Source organism: Zootoca vivipara, chromosome 11 (assembly GCF_965207765.1).
Source record: "Zootoca vivipara chromosome 11, rZooViv2.hap1.1, whole genome shotgun sequence".
Lineage (NCBI taxonomy): Eukaryota > Metazoa > Chordata > Lepidosauria > Squamata > Lacertidae > Zootoca > Zootoca vivipara.
Window position 1 is genome coordinate 36,347,090 of NC_142594.1, and position 22,816 is coordinate 36,369,905.

Sequence of the window (22,816 nt, forward strand, 5' to 3'; positions counted from 1 at the left end):
TGTCGCTGGGATTCGAATTGCCAACCTTCTGATCAGCAAGCCCAAGAGGCTCAGTGGTTTCCAGGCACGTCCAACAGGTAGATCATGATCTACCAGTAGATCACTGGACTTCTGTGGTAGATCACTGGCTCCCCCCAAAGAAGCTCAACAAGTTTGGCTCTCCTAAAAGAAGCTCATCATTTTTGCCCTGCACCCCTAAAAACTGTGGCTTCCCCACCCCTAAAAAAGTTCAACAACTTTGAGCTGAACCCCTAAAAAGGGGGTAGATCACTGCCAGTTTTTAGCTCTGTGAGTAGATCGCAGTCTCTTGGGAGTTGGCCACCCCTGGTTTAGACCACAGCGCCACCTGCATCCCAGGGCTAGAGTAGACCTTCACTTACCATATTCTAGCATGGGCACCCTGAAACTGCCTGTCAAAGTGACACATATTTCACTCCTGCAAAGGAAATATCTTTGTTGTGGACTGTTGTGGCTTTGAAAAGTTTCTAATTAATATCCATGCATACATAGTAGCAGCTTTAATATTTTATTTCAGTGCCATTGTATGTTATGCAGAATATGTAAATGTTACAACTACTTGACATCAACCAAAATGTGAACTAGGTTGCATAGGTTAGTAGTTCAGGCAGAAGAATGTTGCTCTAGTCCACTGAAGCATTGAGATTCACAGTGTACAGGGGCGGAAACAGGATTTAAAGCATTTCTAATAAAATATATTTTAATAGCTGGTGTTATCCTTTCACATAACAAAAGCCAAATTATGCCAACGCATCATATGATCTCTTAAAATTACTCCCCTCCCCTGTTGAACTACAAAGTTTCCTTAATAATTTCATACTCCCAAATAAAAGTACAATTTTGCAAATTAACTCAGTATATGCATTTTTAAGCAAACATACAAACTAAGCAGTTTTGTTATTTGTGTTTTTTTATAAATTGCAAAAAGTAGATGAGTTCCACATCATGCTACCCAAATACAGTCAGAAAAAAAACTGATTTCCAGTGGTTTAGAGACATGTACTTTGTAATACAGATTTGTAATGATACAGCAGATAATTTCTGATCTCTCTAAATAAAATGTTTCTGTTGCAACTTGATTACATCATAAATACAATATGCAATTTCTATATATTGGATGAAAAAAAAGCATATGAAATTCGTTTGAACATCCTGTAAGTAGTACAGGCAATTTCAGAAGAAAATAGAGCTCCAAATATTTATCCCAGGGGGGTTCAAAGTTTGAGGTGCTTGGAGGGACATTCGTGCTTCCGAAAGACCCATATACAGAGCTAAAGTTCTGCTTGCTCTTTTTCATATAAAGATGATTTCATGAGTTTGGCTATTATGAATTGTTATGTTTTTGCTGGAAGAACAATCAGAGACTGAACAAAAAGCCCCGGCATTCCTCAGTGACCCTAATCATCTGGCTGTGATTGCCAGGTCTTGAAATCAGAAACTCTAGCAACTGGGCTGGGTCTCAGATTAGAACTCTCTGGCCAGAGATAGGAACCTAGAGCAGGTCTGGTAATCAAACCTCAAAACTGGCACAGTATTCACTTAAGGTTTACAAGAGAAAAAGTAATGGTGCTTGCTCTCATTGTTCTAGCAACTGGCCCTGAAACAAGCAACCTGGTCAGGCTCGTTTTATGGTGTTTGAACCAAAATTTGGGGAGCAGAGAGACAGCTTGAAACAAGTTTGAATTTGGAAAGAGTTGTAGGCAAACAGAGGCAGAAAACCTGAGGGATTTTAGCTACAGTTAGCTAAAACTGAGCTGCAACAGTTTTTTATCTGGGAATCTGGTGCAGAATTTGTAATTGTGCAGTCTGCAATAGAATCTGATTCCTTCCAACATCTGATGCATGCTCCCTCATTGGGAAAAAAAGCATACCTCTGTAAGCTAGAAGTGAAGAATTTGTGGCCCTGCAGATGTTGTTGGCCAATGGGCAGGGGTGATGGGAGTTGGAGTCTAGCAACATCTGGAGGGTGACTGGTTTCCCATCCCTGCTTCTGGACTTACTGTCATTTGGGATAGGGGGAAGCATATTGCAGAATATGAAGCTGCCTGACACCAAGAAAGATATTTGACACATCTAAAACAATGCTTTAATTGGAAGCAGCTCTTCAAATTCTCAGGCACATCTTTCATACCTGGAATTCTTTTAATCGCAGTTGCAAAGTATAGAACCTGGACCCTTCATAAAAACCATGTGCTCCATAATGAACAGTTCATTTTTCCAAGCAGTATTTTACACTAAAAAGTAGATTCTTGAGCCAAAAGTAGCATATGAAGCTCTGACTACATGCATCGGTTTCATCTCCTTGTCTAACTCCTACGTCTGAATCTCAGCCTAGAGAAGAATTGGCAAGGCATTGTTAAGTGCTTCACAATTTTAATTCAGAAGTCTGCATTTGTTAGCAGAAAACACTGCTAGTTGGAATAGTTCTATGCTACTGATTGGGTTTCAGCTATTATTCATCTACTATTAGTTTCATGCTTTCTCCTACATTTCTCCTATACAGAAAGAGGGCCAATAGTGTCAGATCTCCATGACCAACAGGAGTGCCAGCTTGGCCCTGCCACCGTGGGTGTCTGGGACCATGGGTACCATGCAGTGTGCATGGCCCTGGCGCCGAAAACTGTGGGTGCCCGGCCCCTTCATGGGGAATTTTGTGCGTGCTTGGGCACCCAGGGCCCCAGGGAACTGGCACCTATGATGACCAAACTTCTTTCTCCTAACAATTCTGTATCTCACATGCATTATTTCCTTCTCTCTGAACAGTTTGGATCCAATAATTATTTCTTCCATTCAATCCCATTTTTATTCTATAGGAGGACTTCAACGTAGCGCTGCGCTAAAGTCCGTTAGCAATCAGGGCCGGCTCATCATAGACCCCCGGTGGCGCAGGGCACCATGGCGCCGGCCCGCCAGGAGGGCGCCGCAAGCTGCGCCCACCCGCTGGCCCGCCGGTCCGCCGGTCCACTGGTCCGCTGCGCACGGCGCCCACCTGCCCACCGCGCTGGGAAACGGGGCGGGAGGGCGCCGGAGAGATCGCGCTGTGTCTGCCCGCCCGCCCGCCGCGCGGCACCGCCGCACCCACCCGCCCACCGCGTTGGGAAACGGGGCGGAAGGGCGCCGGAGAGATCCAGCGCACCATGGCGACAGGCGTGCTTAAGACGGCGCTGTTAGCAATTTCACTAGTGGAATGGCTTGTGCAAGAGTTTGTGAGAGATTCCTGTCGCCCCAATACTTCCTGTTGCACAACAAGCTTCCACTAGTGCAACTCTTGTGCTGTATTTCATGTTGCACAACCATTATTTTCACCCCTACACCCCTACTCCAGCTCTTGTGCTGGAGGACAGAGGACACCGGATTCATTTCCTTAACCCTATTTTATCACAACAATCCTGAAAACTGACATCACCATTTCATTACTTGAGGTGCAAAGAAAATGGTGTTGTTCTTAGAACTCCATACTTCTGAAGATGATGGTGACAGTCCACAGAGTACTTTACATCCCAATATGGTTTAGACTCTTTTTTTCTGAACAGCTGCCCCATCCTACTTCACAAAGTACTTTTGAAACACTGTAGAGCTCTAAAACAGCTCACCATTATGTTAACACAATTAACACACAATTTTTTTTCTTGTGTATGTAGCAACAATTGCAAGCAGCCTAAGCAGTCCTTGGGAACACTGTGAGCTCCCTCCACCCTACAGTCCCAGGCTAGTTTACAAAAAAAAAAAGAGTACATTGAGTTTGATCCTGTTGCTCATTGGCCCACTGCCCTCTGCTTAAGGTCCAAAATGAGATGTTAACACAGACCCATGCAGAAATAATTTGCATCTTTCTTTCCCTACAAGTTCTGATGTCGTGGTTTCCAGGGCAAAACTCCCCACATATTCCTTCAAAACTCGCCACATATAAACTAAATTGGCATGGTCTCATGAGTAGACTGGTCCATCTCATCTTGTGAACACTTGAATCAGGCATGACAGTCTTTTATTAACACCAATTTGAACTCCATGCTCTGGCCCAATGAAAGTTAAATGGCCTGAACTGACCAGGTCAAACTGAGGCCATTCTATGGCTACAACTCTCACAGAAAAATGGCCAGGAGACAAAACAGCTGGTCTGATGGGGGGGAAAAGGTTTATTTTCCTTCTCTTGGGTAAAACAGAAAAATAGAAATGAAGAGCTTTCTATTCTTTAACTTCTGTACTTATGAGTTACTTGCTATGTTCAAGATGTTATGCTAGATACATTGTCTTCTGACATCTGAGAACAAAACTCTCTAAAAGCAGTTTAAATATACTTCCTTTAGACAATAAAAAAAATTATGCACAATACAATGGACCCAGCATACCTTCAAAGGTCAACTTCAGTAATTCATACCATTAGCAAAATACATTGTAGCCCTTAGACACCAATCTATGTAAGTAACAATCTACTTTTTAAAAAATCTTACTTTGGGGTTTACATTTCCCTCTCTGACCTGGATCTTTTTTAAACACACATACACCCACACCAGTCCTGATTTTATTTGTATGGAGGAAAAATAAGAGATAAATAGTCATAAATATCCATACTTTGAGTAGGTAGAAAAATATATTCTTCCCATATCTCCCCTTTTCATAATATGTTGGATACTATAAATCCAGAATGGAAGTAACTTATATTGATACTGATTTTTGTTTTTTGTTTTTGCATAAACAATTAGGAATATGTCTCAGCAAATTTGTTTCCATGCACTATTTGCTTGGCTTGAAGAAATGCACTGGTTCAGGGGATGAATTCTGACAACTAAACTCATTGTATTTCCCTTTTGCTCTTTCATTTATTTTGACAGAGGAGAACCTTGTGTTAATCATCATTGGCTTGATCCAAACATGTCCTTCAACTGACAGAATGCATCTTCCATCAAAGGAAGGAAACCTTTGGACCCAACCCTATAATACTAAAAAGTTATTCACCGGTATTATCTTGTAATCCTTACAACAGCCCTTCAGTATTGGTCTCCCCATTTGCAGATAAGGAACTGAGATTGAGTAAGAGTGACTTATGTAAAGCCAGCTGGTGAGCTTGTGGGAGAAGAGAGATTTGAATTGGGGCCTTCCTGTTTCAAAGCTCGGCCTCTAATCCACTACACCGCACCAGCTCTCACCAGCTCCTAAAAAGTTTAGGAACATCTAACAAGTGTTTTGTGATCCAATGAATATTAATTAGAAGTGATAAAGTAAGAGAGCAGTGCAACTGATATCATTTTTTTAAAAGTAAATGTTGGGAAATAATGGTTTTGTAATTTTTTACCTTGTGGGAAGACAAAGTTTCTAAGCTGGATGCGAGTAAATCCTTGAGTTATATCCACAAAGCTAGAAATTTACTAAATATCTAATAATCTTTTCTTGAACTAAGCCTCTGGGAAAAAATCACATTCTTTGCCAGTCAGGTCCCAAATCCAAGCCCCAATTCATGAAGTAACCCCTACCACCAATCCATTTTACCAGAGATGGAAAACCTGTGGCTGTCCAGATGTGGCTGGACTCCAGTTCCCTTCATCCCTGGCCAAAACATCTGGAAGGCTACATATTTGCCACCCCTGCACTGAACCACTACACGTAAAGGGTACAATTATATGTCATTGCAAAGTTCTCAGGACAGGCCCTTACAGCAACAACAAAAAATAGATATATGTGTTTTGAAGACAGTGCTTTGAAGACAGTAATTTCTATACAAACAGTGTTAATACAGGGGGGAATAGAAAAGGTTGGAATTAACAAAATAGAAAGTGCACTCTAAAATTGTTTCTAACTGTGTAAAAAGGCACAGCTATTGTCATGACTTGGAGATCATTCACAACTGGTAGTTTGGGAGGACCAACATAAATTGGGACTATGGATGAGAGAAAATGAAAGCTTCAGGGAAGAATACAGTAGACTGGACAGCTGTGTGTCAGGAAGTTTCCGGCATTAAGTACAAGATACGTTTTCTTTAAGGCTGCCAGGCAGTTGTAAGCAACTTCTGAGCATGTCATTTATCACAACAACAAAAGATTTGTTCTGTTAACTTGGATTTTTAATTACTCGAACCTTAACACCAAGGTATAACCTCTTACAATTCCAAAGTCACACAAAAAAAATACCAGCTGCTGATTAAAAATTAAGTGGGAAATGCAGCCTACTGTAAAGGCAAAAACCTATTTGGGAGCTAATTAATAGAAACCTTTACATGATTACAAGCACCAGGTTTCCACCAACAAGTTTGTTTTTCTATATCCGTTTAAGTAGCACACTTTGGAAACTCAGTGCTTCTTGGACTTGTTAGAGGAATTTTGTGTTGACTTCCAGAAAGGAGCACTGATTGTTACATTAACATGGAATTAATGTAGATGTGGTCTTTAAAGTACGTTTGTAAAGCTTAAGTAAATCAAAATAGAGCTCAGAAGTACTAACGGTGAGTATTAATTAACAAACTCAATGTAATTTGCTGGAAGCATTCCAGTTTTCCCAGTTCTCTGAACGGTACCATACATCCAACCATCGTCAATTGGTTGCACGTTGATGATGTAGTCACCATCCCTGAATGAAACTTCATCTTCATCTTGGGCACTATAGTCATACATTGCTCTATATGTTCTCTGTGAAAAGAAAGAAGAGGGGAGCCCATTAAACACAATTCACAGACTTTCCAACAAACCAGTCTCTACAATCCTACATTATATGTCACCAGCACTGCGGGTTGTATAGATGAGCAGACTTTCAAATTGCAAAGAAATTATTCTTCATGGAACTAGGGATAGTCTTGAGTACGCAGCCCTGAATGTTAGAAACACTTTTGAAATATGCATTGTCACTTGCCTGGTCGTCATAAAATAAGCGAAGATATCCATATTTGGGGAGAATACCATTGGTATGAACTGGCACCTAAAAAGCACACAATATACTATACCAATTACATGTCACAATACTCTGTACATCAGGCAAATTCAAATATCAGAAGGTGTGGGAATGTGATTTTTTACTGTATCTTATGATTCTGGAACAGCCTTTGCCAACCTGATGCCCTCCAGAAGTTTAGGAATATGACTCCTATCAGCTCCAGACAAGCACAGGAACCACACTGTGAAAAACTTCTAAAACTTTTAAGAAGCTTATTATGATCTGGGTGTAATTGAGAAACAAAGCTCAAAGTTATACATGTAATTACAGAAGGCAGCTGTCAGGGGAAATCTCCACCATAATTCAAATACAATGTAGTAATTTAGCTACTGCGTAGATTGCAATATCTAATTGAGATTTATACTCCTTTAAGGTCTTAAACAGGTCCCTTACAAAAAAAAATTAAAGTAAATTATTCATTGCTCAGGTTAAGTCCAGTTTGTCGTTTTGTCGTTTAGTCGTGTCCGACTCTTCATGACCCCATGGACCAGAGCATGCCAGGCACTCCTGTCTTCCACTGCCTCCCACAGTTTGGTCAGACTCATGTTCGTAGCTTCGAGAACACTGTCCAACCATCTCGTCCTCTGTCGTCCCCTTCTCCTAGTGCCCTCAATCTTTCCCAACATCAGGGTCTTTTCCAGGGAGTCTTCTCTTCTCATGTGGCCAAAATATTGGAGCCTCAGCTTCAGGATCTGCCCTTCCATTGAGCATTCAGGGCTGATTTCCTTCAGAATGGATAAGTTTGGTGTTCTTGCAGTCCATGGGACTCTGAAGAGTCTCCTCCAGCACCATAATTCAAAAGCATCAATTCTTCAGTGATCAGCCTTTTTTATGGTCCAGCTCTCACTTCCATACATCACTACTGGGAAAACCATAGCTTTAACTATTCAGACCTTTGTCAGCAAGGTGATGTCTCTGCTTTTTAAGATGCTGTCTAGGTTTGTCATTGCTTTTCTCCCAAGAACCAGGTGTCTTTTAATTTCATGACTGCTGTCACCATCTGCAGTGATCAAGGAGCCCAAGAAAGTAAAATCTCTCACTGCCTCCATATCTTCCCCTTCTACTTGCCAGGAGGTGATGGGACCAGTGGCCATGATCTTGGTTTTTTTGATGTTGAGCTTCAGACCATATTTTGTGCTCTCCTCTTTCACCCTCATTAAAAGGTTATTTAATTCCTCCTCACTTTCTGCCATCAAGGTTGTGTCATCTGCATATCTGAGGTTGTTGATATTTCTTCCGGCAATCTTAATTCCAGTTTGGGATTCATCCAGTCCAGCCTTTCGCATGATGAATTCTGCATATAAGTTAAATAAGCAGGGAGACAATATACAGCCTTGTCGTACTCCTTTCCCAATTTTGAACAATTTCAGTTGTTCCATATCCAGTTCTAACTGTAGCTTCTTGTCCCACATAGAGATTTCTCAGGAGACAGGTGAGGTGATCAGGCACACCCATTTCTTTAAGAGCTTGCCATAGTTTGCTGTGGTCGACACAGTCAAATGCTTTTGCGTAGTCAATGAAGCAGAAGTAGATGTTTTTCTGGAACTCTCTAGCTGTCTCCATAATCCAGTGCATGTTTGCAATTTGGTCTCTGGTTCCTCTGCCCCTTCGAAATCCAGCTTGCACTTCTGGGAGTTCTCAGTCCACATACTGCCTAAGCCTGCCTTATAGAATTTTGAGCATAACCTTGCTAGTGTGTGAAATAAGTGCAATTATGTGGTAGTTGGAGCATTCTTTGGCACTGCCCTTCTTTGGGATTGCGATGTAGACTGATCTTCTCCAATCCTCTGACCACTGCTGAGTTTTCCAAACTTGCTGGCATATTGAGTGTAGCACCTTAACAGCATCATCTTTTAAAGTTTTAAATAGTTCAGCTGGAATATCATCACTTCCACTGGCCTTTGTATTAGCAGTGCTTTCTAAGGCCCATTTGATTTCACTCTCCAGGATGTCTGGCTCAAGGTCAGCAACCACACTACCCGGGGTGTACGAGACATTCATATCTTTCTGGTTAAGTCTAGAGAACATGTTTATACCCCAAGTGAAAAAGTGCAAGATAAAGGTTTTTAAAGACAGGTTTATTTATAGAGGAAAGAGGGGAAATATTTTTGTTTGCAGGAGAGAGACTGCTGTGAAAAAGATTAATCATTTAACTTAATACTCACCAAGGTAGCTGAATGTGGCTGTGAATGCATCGATCTCATAGAAGACACACTAGTCTGGTGCATGTAACCATATCCTTGGGGCTGACCTTGTTGATATGCCCCCGGAAGTACAGGGGCTGCATGGCAAAAAGAAACATAAATGAATTACTACAACAAGGGAACATGCTGTGGTCATTCATTCGGTTAAGTGGTGCTTTCTTCTCCCTTTACAACATCTGCAGGAGTTGGTTTCATCAGTAGGAATTGGAGTAAGCAGAAAAAGCTTGTCTTAGATAGAAAAACTAACTTACAAATTGGTGGGGGACTCCCCAAGCACACACTGACACCCCAAACTTGGCAGATGCAAGAAAAAGTGTAATTTACTCAGCCTGTAAGAGTGAACCAAAAAATAAAAAGTTAAAGGAAAAGATTCTATAGTTAATGTAACATAGCAATGTTGTGTTGTCTACAATTCCACTTCAAAAGAGCTGCACCCCCTTGACTTTTTTATTCTATGAAGCAGTACTTGTTTACAATCTATGGCTACATACCCCAACATGAAAATCAAAGGTTGGTAGATTTGGTTCTGGCCTCACAACCTTCCTACATCTTGCTGATCAACTACCCAGAGAGTCACAACAGGTGCATTCACACCTCTCTTCGCAGACAGAGTTCACTTCAGCAGTAAAGAAAATTACTTCTGTGCTGTCTACACTACAAACGCAGTGGGCAGCAAACAACTCATATTCACCTCGGGACCAGGGTTCTGCTAAAACAGAAAGACATGCATTCCTTCTACCAAACAAGCAACTTTATTAACCTAGAACACTACAATGGACACAGATACAAGCTGCTATTATATTAGGTGGGGGAAAACAATTGTTATCAAGGGATCCATAAGTGCATCAAAAGGTCTCCAAATTCTCTGACCCAGAGTAGGATATCTGTTCCCAAGTTCTTTGGATGTAGGTTAAACCAGGGGTAGTCAACATAGTTACTTCCAGATGTTGTTGGACTCTGTTTCCATCATCCCTAAGCATTGGCCATATTGGATGGGGCTGGTGGGAGTTGGTGTCCAACAACATCTGGAGAGCACCACGTTGGCTACCTCTGGATTAGATATTATGGAGACATGAGGATGCTGTCATTTTGGCACCAGTGGACCCAGTCCTCCCCATTCCTGCAGAAGGATCTAGGTTGCCCTTCTAAAAGTGGAGTGACATTGATTGGGTAAAAACACACACAAAGGTGGCCGGTATGTTGGTCCATATGAAACAAATGTCCTAAATCTGTTGTTGGGTTATTGAGACCAACCAAAGTGTCACGAAATAGTAGCAAGATTTTGAGTTGTGGAGAACATTTTATCAGGCAAGATGTTGCCCAAAGCAGCGGGGGGGGGGCGAGGTGGGAGAAGGACAAAAATTAGCCTGACTTTTAGAGTCACACGGTCAGGGAGAGAGATATCCCTGGCATATCCCATGCCAAGGATATGTCTCTTTAAGACACACTTCTCTAGTATCATTTTCCTTTTAAGCAGGGATGTCAGGTCTTCCCGAATACTCTTTCATCTACAACCCAAGCAACCGATTGGAAGATGTGATCAAGTGGGGAAGCCGAGAAATTTCTGTAGTAATGAACACTAACCTCCGTTTCCTGTATACATGTAAATCAGTACATGCAACTCAGGCTCACATGCAGCTAAACTTACTGGTTGCACTGGACAATCTATCACTCTAAGGAACATTTGCACAAGTGGCCATTATTTATTTGCTCCCCACCTGCAATTCTATACAGACCCAACATGCTGTTCCTATACCCAAGACAACCCTATGTCTGTGAATTATAGGCATTCATTGGTTGGCTAGATCTTTCATGGTTTGTTTATTTTTGAGGCATCCTCCTGCCTTTTGCCTTTGATCGCTTAAAGCAGGGGTCAGCAAACTTTTTCAGCAGGGGGCCGGTCCACTGTCCCTCAGACCTTGTGGGGGGCCAGACTATATTTTGAAGGGGGGTGGGGAAATGAACAAATTCCTATGCCCCACAAATAACCCAGAGATGCATTTTAAATAAAAGCACACATTCTACTCATGTAAAAACACCAGGCAGACCCCACAAATAGTCCAGAGATGTATTTTAAATAAAAGAGCACATTCTACTCATGTAAAAACATGCTGATTCCTGGACCTTCCGTGGGCCGGATTTAGAAGACGATTGGGCTGGATCTGGTCCCCGGGCCTTAGTTTTCCTACCCATGGCTTAGAGCTAATGAAACCTTTCTTAAACTTAGTAGGTCACACACTACACACATGTGCCCACAGGGATCTTTCAGGAAAGCAAGCAGTCCTGCTCCCAAAGAGATGGAGAGCTGCTAGCTGAATGTTCTATTGCCCAGGGCAAGTAACAGGGTCAGAGTACTAATACCCGAGGGTGTGCAAGCCACGGGCAGCACTATACCTGGCCCCATCCTAAGGCAGCTCAGCAGGAAGGAACTGCTTGTCGATTGCCATTATAGCCATGTTCAAATATATGAAAGGATGTCATATGGAGGAGGGAGAAAGATTGTTTTCTGCTGCTCCAGAGAAGCGGACACGGAGCAATGGATTCAAACTTCAAGAAAGATTCCACCTAAACATTAGGAAGAACTTCCTGACAGTAAGAGCTGTTCGGCAGTGGAATTTTCTGCCAAGGAGTGTGGTGGGGTCTCCGTCTTTGGAGGTCTTTAAGCAGAGGCTTGACAGGCATATGTCAAGAATGCTTTGATGGTGTTTCCTGCTTGGCAAGGGGTTGGACTGGATGGCCTTGGTGGTCTCTTCCAACTCTATGATTCTATGATTCTATGATTCTTCACAGTCCACTTTAAACTCAGTTCCAAAGAGAAGTTAGGCACAAAAAGTGGCAATGTTGCATCAGGATGCGCAGAGCCTTTCACATCCCAGTAGACTGCATAACGTCTAACCTTGATGTTAGGCAGTCAATGCTGGATTTGGTTCATGAAGAGTCCCTCGTGGTGGAGGGATCATCACTGCAGGTGTCCTTATTTAACCTTGCCCTATAGATATTATTTTATCTATTGCTCAAGACCTTTTTATCCCGCCTGCTTGCAGTCCTATTGACACTCCCATTCCGATGGTATAGACCTTGTGTAAAAAATAAAAGAAAAGAAATTTTTAAAGATCATTGGTCTTTCCAAGACAGAATGCTTTACCATGCAAAACCTTTTAAATTATACGAGCTCTTTCCCCACGCAGTAAAATCTTCCCCATTTTTCAGAAAAATAACAAAGCCATTACAAATTGCTAGGTTTTTACACATGGTTAAATAAGCAAACAATAACAAAAGACTGCTGTATCATAAAAGCTCCTTGCTCCATTAAGTATGATTAAAAAATGGTTTGGTTTTAATTATCTACTCAACTAGAAAATCTGATGGAATCTTAACTTTGCTTTTATGACTTACTCTTTCTTTTCACTACGCATCTCAACAGGAAATGCACTGAAATGAACCATGGAGTATATATAATCTAATTGTATAATAGTTGCAAAATCATAAAGCCTGGAAAGTAACAATTCGAACAAAGAGGTCCTTTGATCTACAAAACCATTCATAAAATATTCTAATATTAGAACCTACTAAACAGGCCAACTAGAAACCCTTTATGTGTCTGAATGGGGGAGTGTTTGCCACTTTATTACATAAATGCACACAGATTCCATTAAGCTGAGAAGTCTTGCCTACCCAACCCCTATTGCTGATGTATAGGTAGCTCATAAAATATCGTATACAAGATGGACCATCCATAAGACCACAATCCAGTCGCTACATTAATGGAAACACATGTACTATTATATATATTCAAAATTCTGTGGTAGCCCCCCTAACTGTGAAAAATTCTCCCAGTATGGTTTTATTCTCCTTAATTTCATTGCATTGTTGGTTTTTGGCACTTTTTATAATTTTGCATTCCTTTGTATTTGTGCCTTACAACAGAGGGATTTCACTGGAACTGCAAAACATTTGATAGTGGCTGGATCTCTCTCTCTCTCTCTCTCTCGTGTGTGTGTGTGTGTGTGTGTGTGTACACACACACATACACCCACACACATATTCAAATATATATATATTTGAATCACAACTTATGTCAACTACAACTGAAGAAAAATATTCAGAACTTTACAGAAATGTAGTAAGCAAGATAACTCATTATGGGAGAGGACCTTCTTTTCAGATTAACACATTTATTTTAACATGGTGTTTCATAATAGAAAATACATAGTTTGCCACTAATGGGCTTGAACTTGGCAAATTTCAGAAACCCAAATATTAAATACCAAATAAGAAACACATAGTTGTCAGATGCTAATGGGAGCGCTAAAGCTATTCAGTTTTAAGACGAAATACCTCCTTGAAATGACAAGGCATAGTTTAAATGGCCTGGAAATATAGTCAAGAAGAATAGAAGATTGCAATGAATATTTCATAGACGTATTTAAGTGTAATGCAAAATCCACTTTAAAGCACAGGCACAACAACATGCATGCTTATTAAGCTCTCCATGTATATTCATTTACGGAAATGGATGGCAACTTTGTTCAGAACACTGGCATGAAGATCGAATGAGCTGGGACTTTGCCAACATATACCAGAATTCTAATAAAAGCATGCAAGAAACACGGGGAAGCCTGAACTATCAGCCCTTAGTCCACCAGCTGCCCTGTGATAATGTGTGTTAATAACGTAAGAATGTGATTTACAGTGGAGCACAAACCTTTAATTTAAATGATCAGGGGCCCTGCAATTGAACACAATAGCAGAAAGCATAAAATAATTCAAGACTTGGGTACTTGCCCCTCTTAGTGAGTTAGATGCTGTGTATTCCTACAAAACACCCAACACAATACAGAATACACACACAGACAGACATATGCAAACACATATGGCGTGGGTGGGTGGGTGTAGGGCTGAGCACCATAACTGCTTGTAATACTTGCTGGCATCCTAAATCAACTAAAACATTGCACCTCTTGCTGTGTAATAGCAGCACAGATCGGTCCCATGGCAAAGACCATGAACACGTTTCCAACACAGTTGACCAAAACTACATTAGACAGTCCCGGTCTCTATGTTCTCCTCACACTATCCAATGAGCTTCTACTTGGGACAAAGGCAATAAATAGACTGACCCCCCCTTCCTTCTCCCACCTCCCCACTTAAAGTCACATATTTGAAGTTATTTGCACTCTACACAGCTGAAGTCAGAGGTAGACGAGCTTGGTTAAAACAAAAAAAATATTTTATTTAACAAGTATGTTTATAGCTACCCAAGAAGAGGCATTAAGACCTGTGAATCAAACACTGCATGCAAAAAAACACCAAAAAACACCAAAATCTTACTGGCTATCTCAAGGGTTCTTTGACATTACACAGCTGTTTGTTTACTGGGCAAACAAGGGTTGCTGAGTTAACCTGGAGATGTGCAAGGAAACAGGCACACTGTGACTGTTAATCAGAAGGGAACAGAGGACATCTATGGGTACCTCCTTCATTAGATGGCCTTGTTACCTCACTGGAACAAGAAAACATAGAGCCCTCTGACTTGTCATCTCCAACGCCAGAAGTACTGGTAGAACGGAAATGCTGTTTACTGTAACGTCTTGCTTTTTCTACAAGGGGAAACACAATACTGCAGTAAATAGCTATAGGACAGAGGAGTAGAGTAAGAGGGAGCTTCTTTATTTGTTTGTTTCTATTCAAATAACAGGGCGGACAACTTGGGTACTTCCCATGCCAGCAACATCTTGTGCAAAGCTGCCCAAAGATACTAATAACTGGAATCCATGAGCTCACTAAAATGTGCAAGTAGGGGAATCTGCTCGCACAGGAATGCCGCTATTGGATTCTGGCTAGGGCCACGCACAGACTGTTCCCACAAATACTGGTACAGCTGTGACCAGTGGTGCCAACTTGAATACAGTATTGGGAAGGCCAGGTAAGCCCCACCCTGCATAATCAATCACATGGCGTGACGCGCACACACCATTTGAATGGCAATGTCCATCAACTTGGGGAGAGCAACCCCCTCAAATATTTTATTGGTGGGGGCGAAGGGACCTTGGCCTCTAAGAGTTAAGCTCCTATGGCTGTGGCATAAGACATTTTACTGCCCAAAGGAAATTGTGTTGCTTAGCCTTAAGAGGAACCATGCAGAAACTTGCTGCAATATGGATTATACCGGTAACTCCCCTGTGATCCTCGGAGGGCGCTATAGAAAGTGTGTGTGTGTGTGTGTGTGTGTGTGTGTGTGTGTGTGTAAAATCATAGCAGCAAGCAGATTATATTTAGTTATTCAGTTATATAAAGGATACAATGGATAGCTCATGGAGGTTATGTGTTGTTCTTTTTGAGATGTGGTGTGGTATTAAATGGTTTGCATTTAGCCACAGAATCTAGGCAGCTGATAGAAAACCCACAAGACTCATCACCAACTTTAAATTGCATTCTGGATCTTTCTATAAGCCAAGCCATGTGATCCATAGCAAAAATTAAACTAACCATTGTTGTGATATTAAATACATTTCATAATTGTAATAAAAAATCCAGTGCTTAAATTAGACAGTAGTGGGAATTAGATCTGCAGCCTTTAGGCCAGTCCAGAAGTCAGTAAATTGCCTCAGGGAATGCAAATATGTGGACTAAATGAAGCCTCACTCAGTGAATTAGTGCACAGCCCAATGACAATTCACATGAATGCGGCCACCCCATTAAAAAAATTGCTTCTGTGCTCACACAAATCAGTTCTGAAAAGCAGCAACTACATCATTAGATGGGCTGGTCAAATATTACTTGACTACAATCAAGCACTGGAGAAAATCAGGAGTTAAACAATACCCGAAAGCATATGTAGACTCCTAGACTGAATATTATCTTCCAAAGGGTCAATGTCGAAGATGGAGCCAGGATCTGTGCGCCAAACTTTGAGGTCTTTCCCAAAAAGAAACAGTAAGACAGTGGGTGAAGAAAGTAAAAGCACAAAGATGTTATCAGGGAAGGCATAAATAATCCCTGGGGGCCATGGAGATTGGTTTTACCATGGATTTGACCATGGGAAAAATAACATTTGAAAATGTGTGAGATATGATTTGTGGCTTCATAGTTTCATAAATACTATCCAACATTGCAGAAATAACTTTATGAGATTCTTAGTGTGGTACTGAAGGAAAAGAATGAATGCATCTCATTTTCATTTCAATGCACAGGTCAGCCCTTATAGTTTGCAAATAAAAATAACACGACCTTTCCAACAATAAAAAATCTCATCATACCAGGTATTAAAATCATGGAGCTGAATTCCTTTTCTGCTAATCTACGTGCAAAAGCCAAATGGCGATTTCTTCTGTGATTACTTTCATTTTTTAAAAGAAAGTTAAGAATGCTAATAATTGGCTGCTCATATTAACAATTTAAGTACTTTTTATATTGTGCCTCTCTCTTTCTTTACCTTTCAGCCTTTGTTGAGCAAATTAATGTTTGATTAAAATACCTTTCATCTTATCATCTGTTCTGTTAATTACTATACTCATTACTTCAGAGGTGACTGCAATCAGGAATTCCGCAGCAGACAATTATCGCCTGATAACCCAAAAGTGACCTATCATTTTAATCTTAAGAAGGAATTGCATATGAAACAAAGGTACAAAACATCAAATACAGATAACACTGCAACTAGACAGAACAAGATAGCTAGGTAAGTAAGTAAATAACAGAGCAAGATTATTCTGCCAAGCTGGCCCACATAATATATTTGGGCCAGTAAAGCACAGAGTAGAAACTTACCCACAATTATTCCAGGTCTCCTGTCCATTTCAACTATATGTGGGTGGACTCCTTTGTACGCAGCATCACTAACCACCTGGGTATTTCTTCTCACCCGTTCAGTCACAGGATCATCTGCTATTGGAGTGAAACCTCTGCCTTTTGTCTTCTCAAAATCTTCATGGTATTTGACCTGGAGCGGGGTGGGGAGATTATTATTTTCTAATCCAATAACAAGGTGTATTGAGAGCTGCAGAAGATAGGCACTGTCACCATTTTTTTTCTTGGGCATTGACATTTCTGCTTATTTCAAGCTGCTAACCACCGTCATGCAATTGTTCCTTGCTGCTACAAGGCCCAATAGATGTGCAATTACCATTGTCGTCATTGGTTGTTGTTGTTCTTAACGTAATTATTTTTTTGTATACAGATAGAAAGTCGCATGCAGTCTATTGCATTTAGTGTCACATTCACATGCTAATGATGGTGCTAAACCCTTCAAAATCATCTTACATTTCATACAATTTCAACTATAGAAAGCACAAATGCTCCATATCAATATGTTAGGATAAAATTTCAAATTAGTATGATTTTTCAAGGTATTACAGATATTGATATGCTTTTTAAAAAGCCTCCCTCCCCCATTCCTCACATACGGTCATATACACAGCACACTCACACATACATAATTCCACTTGCGCACACAAATCAAAAACATGCACAGGCACAAGGCAGTGTGTGTGTGTATCACCCTCTCCAGTTAAAATATGCAATGCTGAAACAGAGAGGAACCACGTGAAGTGTCTTTAAGAAGCCACACGAGTGAATGGTTAGGGAAATCATTTTATTAGTATAGCAATATGCAACATTTAAATGCAGTTAGCAAACCCCACCCCAAAAACCACTGTGTAAGGGAAAAAACTCAGTCCAGACTTTAGGCGCATCGTGCTAGTTACCTAGATTAATGAAGGGTTCAATCCAATCCAATCTACAGCTACCGTTCTTCAGAACACACTAGCTAGGTGAAAAATGTACCCTACCATTGAGATGTTGTTTTGTGTCTCTTTGACATGCCTCAGCTCAGGTGTGTCTAGAATCATACTAGGTCTACCTTTCATCTGTTGCTGATCTCTGCTGTACTTGACCTGCAAAAGACAGCACATGGATTTTTCGAGTGTGCACAACTTGACAGGAAAAGCATGCTTAATGTCATGCGCAACTGATATTCTTTTACCATTCTATCCCAAAACGAATAGGAATTGTGGAGATGTGGTAATGCGCATTGCACTGGTCTACCCATTCAAAGTCATTGGCCTTCACTACAATTTGTAACTGTCTAGCTAATAACGCATGACACAAAAATATGTAAGACTGTACTTTAGTAAACATCATTATTAGCAGTCACTAGGCCAAATGGATAAATACACATTTCTATAGTACTCTTAAAGATTCAAAATTAATTTATTAAGGGCATAATTTGTTAAGGGCATGATGCACTCATCACAGAAAGGTTAAATTCTTTATTAATCCGAAACAATAAAAAGTAACAAGGAAAGACAAAGGACTTGCCGAGCTGATAATTTCTTGATTCTTCTTGACCCTCTCCATCTCAGGAGTGACACTGACAGCAGTTGCTTTACCAGGTTGCCCTTTATAGTAAGCCTATTAATTTCAGATATATATATATATATATATATATAAGTAACATTGCAACTGAACAATGATAAATAAGGCACTGCATTAAGCACCACCTGGTGTTTAAATTCCAGGTGTTCTAATTAGTTCGGGATTTAAAGCTGTATACTGTATACGTAATTATTTCTTTGTATTTCATTGGTAAAATATGTGCACAGAGAAGCATTACTAACTTAAATATAATTTGCGGTATATTAGTGCTGCTGCTGCTGCTGTACAGCCTCCATTTGGTTCAACGGGGATTTTTACTGCAGTTACAGGGTTGGTGAGCAAAAAAGGAAAGGAAGTCTAAAAACTGACACATATTCCCTAAAATAGATCAAACAATAGATCTATCCTCTTTCAACAATATTAAGTGCAGGTTGGGAATTTGTTTCATTTCAGTGTTTACGATACAAAGTCAAACATTCTGATGAAGTCAGAAGGATATCGTAAGAAGTTGCAAAACTGGGTGTTGGACCGAGACTCCTCAAGAAGTACTGCAGAGACAGAGATATACAAGAAAAATGAAACTTCGTGCATATATAATCAGGGGAAAGAATCATAGAACTGCAGAGTTGGAAGGGACTATGATGAGAATCTAGTCCAACCCCCTTGCAATGCAGGAATCTTTCACCTAACATGGGGCTCAAACCCACAATCCTGAGATTAAGGTAAAGGTAAAGGGACCCCTGACCATTAATTAAGTCCAGTCATGGACGACTCTGGGGTTGCAGCGCTCATCTCGCTCTATAGGCCGAGGGAGCCGGCGTTTGTCCGCAGACAGCTTCTGGGTCATGTGGCCAGCATGACAAAGCTGCTTCTAGTGAACCAGAGCAGTACACAGAAATGCCGTTTACCTCCCCGCCAGAGCAGTACCTATTTATCTACTTGCACTTGACGTGCTTTCAAAATGCTAGGTTGGCAGGAGCAGGGACCGAGCAACGGGAGCTCACCCTGTCGCCGGGATTCGAACTGCCGACCTTCTGATTGGCAAGCCTTAGGCTCAGTGGTTTAGACCACAGCACCACCCACGTCCCTTTGAGATTAAGAGTTACATGCATATATTAAGAGGCTGGGCTTCCCCCCCCCCTCTTTTGTAAATAGCTCCTGAATTGGGAGGATGAAAGAAGGGGAGAGTGCTTAACTCTTCCTGTGTCCACTGCTTCTTTGCTCCAAATTGCTGCCAGGGTTTCAAATGCAGGTGGGCGAAGGAATCTGATCCATGCTGAGTTATGATATATTTCACTTGGAATGTCAGTTTTATAGTTCTATTTTTGTTTCTAGTATTTTAAATACAATGCATTTCGCACAACAATAACAACAGCAATAATAAAAATTTGTGCAAAGGAACATTTGTTTTTTAAAAAAACTTACTGCACTAATATTTTGCTGGTTTTTCTTTACTCGTTCAATCTCTGGAGTCTCTGTTACTGCTGTACCAGCTCCTATCACTTTCTTGTACAATACCTTCATTGAACAACAGAAAAATGATTATGAAGGTATGCTTCCTGGCACAAGTTTGCAACAACAACGCTACGTTCTGCTGTAAGAATTCCAAATACTAAATTATACCACCTCTGTTGTTTTAGCTTCCCGTAAACTAACTCAATCACCACAAGAACGAACAAACTCATTTTCTTTACTGGAACCTCATATGAAAAGAGTGCACATTGGGAAAAGCCCTAACAAGTAGCACACTTCGCAGTGATATCCACAGATGTTTTGGAACTGTTTAAGGTTTAATTGTCCTGGCTCTTAGCATCTGATAAAGGCTGAGCACTTGCCCGTACAGTATACATGTTTTGTAGCCCTTTAAAAATAGTGCAAGGCTACCCTCACCTCCATCACAGCGTCCCACCACTTAAAGACTAATAAATTTATTATAGTATAAACCAACAATGGAGTAGAATAAATTTCATACTTTCACTGGTCCATAAAAACCTATGCCATAATAAATTTGGCTCCATTGAGTTAAATGGGGTTTAAGTCCACATAACTGTGTGTAAGATTGCACTGCTCAAAAAAAACTGTTGTATTGCTACCTTTCCCCACAGTACTGTAAAAATTATTTTTGTAATTATTATTATTCTATACTGCCCTTCATCTGAGGATCACAAGGCAGTTTACAATATGATAACAAACGGAAACAAAATAATAACAATAACCCCCACCCCCACAGGAGTGGTGCAACCTTTACCAACAAGGGTATGCAATTGGCTTGGGGGCAATGAATGGTACATTTTTCATTGTGCCTGCCTGGGACACAAGAGAGTTCATTTGATGTTGAACTTTTTAAAGAGTTTCCCTTAAAATTTGGATTGTTGCTACTTACAGCACTGATATTTCTCTGTGTGTTTTTAATTCTCTCGATTTCAGGAGTGTCTGGAACAGCAGAGTAGGAGCACAGCATCTTCTCTGCTTCATCTTTGTACTTTTTCTACAAAATAGAAAGCCCAGCCAGATGGGTGGGGTATAAATAATAACATTATTAGTATTAGTATCAAAGTAAGTATGTGTGTATTAAGCAATTAAACAACTAAATAGGCTTAAATGTGTGTAAGCCTACTTTACTGTCGCTTCAGAATTCCTATACAATGGTAAACTGGGCCTTAACATAACTCAGAATTAAAGTCTGTATCTTTTATTATTTTTATTTTAGCATCCACACATTAAAATAAATGCACCGCCATAAGTAGCATGCATACTTATTAAAAAATAAGACTCACATCAGAACAAAACGAACAGCCCTGTGCGCAGGAGGACACTTCCGAACTGCAAGCACCACTTAATTACTCTTCATTCCCTACCCACCTGGCTGGCTATTTCAGAAGCTTTCTTTGCTCGCTGTATCTCTGGGATATCTGAGCCCACCTGCATTCCTTTCCCTTTGATTTCAGTCTCCAGGTCCTTCATATATTCTTTCTGTAAGAAATAGAACGTTAATGAATTCTTAGACATACAATATCTTTAGCCTTTCATACCAATACAGCTGGAATAATTCATGTGTGCTGCTTTCAAAAGGGTACGCTTGCAACACAAACTAGATTTCTGATGCCTGGCTGTGCTTCTGTCAGATTCAGTTTTTATTATTTTTCTATACTTCCTGCTTTCAAAAGGATTTCGTAAAAAAAAAAAACATGTTTAAAAGCCCATTGTATTTTACTGTAAATGTCATTGAAGCGATGCATTCTGCACTAACCTGGCTTGCAATTTCATAAGCTTTCTTTGCTCGTTGTATATCAGGAGTATCCATGCCCACCTGCATGCCTTTCCCTTTAATTTCCATTTCTAGATGTTTCTTGTATTCTTTCTGTGGAGGACAGATCAGGAAATACTCAGATCTATAGCAGCTGAAGCTTTTATACAGATCCTGCTTTAATCTGCATGCTTCTATTAAATAGCACCCATGAAGGTCAAAATGTCCCTTTATACTCTCAGAACATTGACTCCATAGGAGATACTCACACATATCTGATGTTCCTTAAGGAAGAAAATCATTTAACAAAACTGTTTCTTTTAAAAAAAATCTCTGTAGTACTTTATTTCAGGTTACTCCTGTTTTCACTGCCCCGAATCAATGGATGAATTCATATTATTTAGCATTATAGATAACAGATGTAATTCAGAAAGGACTAAATTTATCTGTCACAAGATCCACTAACTAGTTTAAGGTTTGAACACTTATGTCTTATAAATGCTTACCACTGATTTTGACATTCAATGCAAATGAGAATGTCTGTTCTTCTACAGGTAAGGTATCAATGAAAGGGGGTTAGGAGGTTGGACTGGATGGTCCCTGTGGTCTCTTCCAACTCTATGATTCTATGAAAGTCCTTGCTCCTTGTTTAGCCGACAAGCCAATTTTCCCAAAACCACACCTAATCATCCCACACCTGACATTGTATGTAGGATCAGGTGTGAAGTAGATGGACATGCGGCTGAAGACACGGTTCCCTGAAGAAAGCAGGATTGAACTCCCAGAACATCAGCCAACATGCAGGTGGTTTAGTCTTGCTGGGTTTGGGTGTGTGAGCAATTTCATATGAAATACCCTCACCAGAACCTAGTACTAAAGCACTTCCAAAAGAGACCCAACTTGGAATCTAGTCTAATTGGGATTCAGACCTGGTTTGGTGTGGAAACTGACTTGGTCACCCTGTACAATGATCTGTATCAGGAGAGAGCTGGGAGTGTAACTCTGCAGATTCTCCTACATGGCTTTTGATGCCATCAGCCATGTTGTTTTT

The 22,816-nt window shown here is 40.5% G+C and overlaps 1 protein-coding gene across 11 annotated transcripts in view; it reads right to left on the minus strand.

The window, feature by feature from the left end:
* Window positions 1-513: 513 nt before the first annotated feature.
* NEBL (nebulette) overlaps window positions 514-22,816 on the minus strand; it is a 146,203-nt gene continuing 123,900 nt past the window's right edge. For 3 of the 11 annotated variants that reach the window (XM_088654301.1, XM_088654300.1, XM_088654297.1), the window contains 11 exons: window positions 21,769-21,879; window positions 21,381-21,491; window positions 20,902-21,006; window positions 19,944-20,036; window positions 18,462-18,554; window positions 17,933-18,037; window positions 16,914-17,085; window positions 15,969-16,061; window positions 14,618-14,743; window positions 9,105-9,220; window positions 514-6,638 (listed from right to left, as the gene is read on the minus strand). In XM_088654301.1, coding sequence (XP_088510427.1) covers window positions 6,462-6,638; window positions 9,105-9,220; window positions 14,618-14,743; window positions 15,969-16,061; window positions 16,914-17,085; window positions 17,933-18,037; window positions 18,462-18,554; window positions 19,944-20,036; window positions 20,902-21,006; window positions 21,381-21,491; window positions 21,769-21,879 — 1,302 coding nt within the window. In that variant the 3' untranslated portion in view covers window positions 514-6,461. The remainder of the gene's footprint in view (window positions 6,639-9,104; window positions 9,221-14,617; window positions 14,744-15,968; window positions 16,062-16,913; window positions 17,086-17,932; window positions 18,038-18,461; window positions 18,555-19,943; window positions 20,037-20,901; window positions 21,007-21,380; window positions 21,492-21,768; window positions 21,880-22,816) is intronic. The other 8 variants (XM_088654304.1, XM_088654298.1, XM_088654299.1 and 5 more) reach the window with 7 other exon arrangements.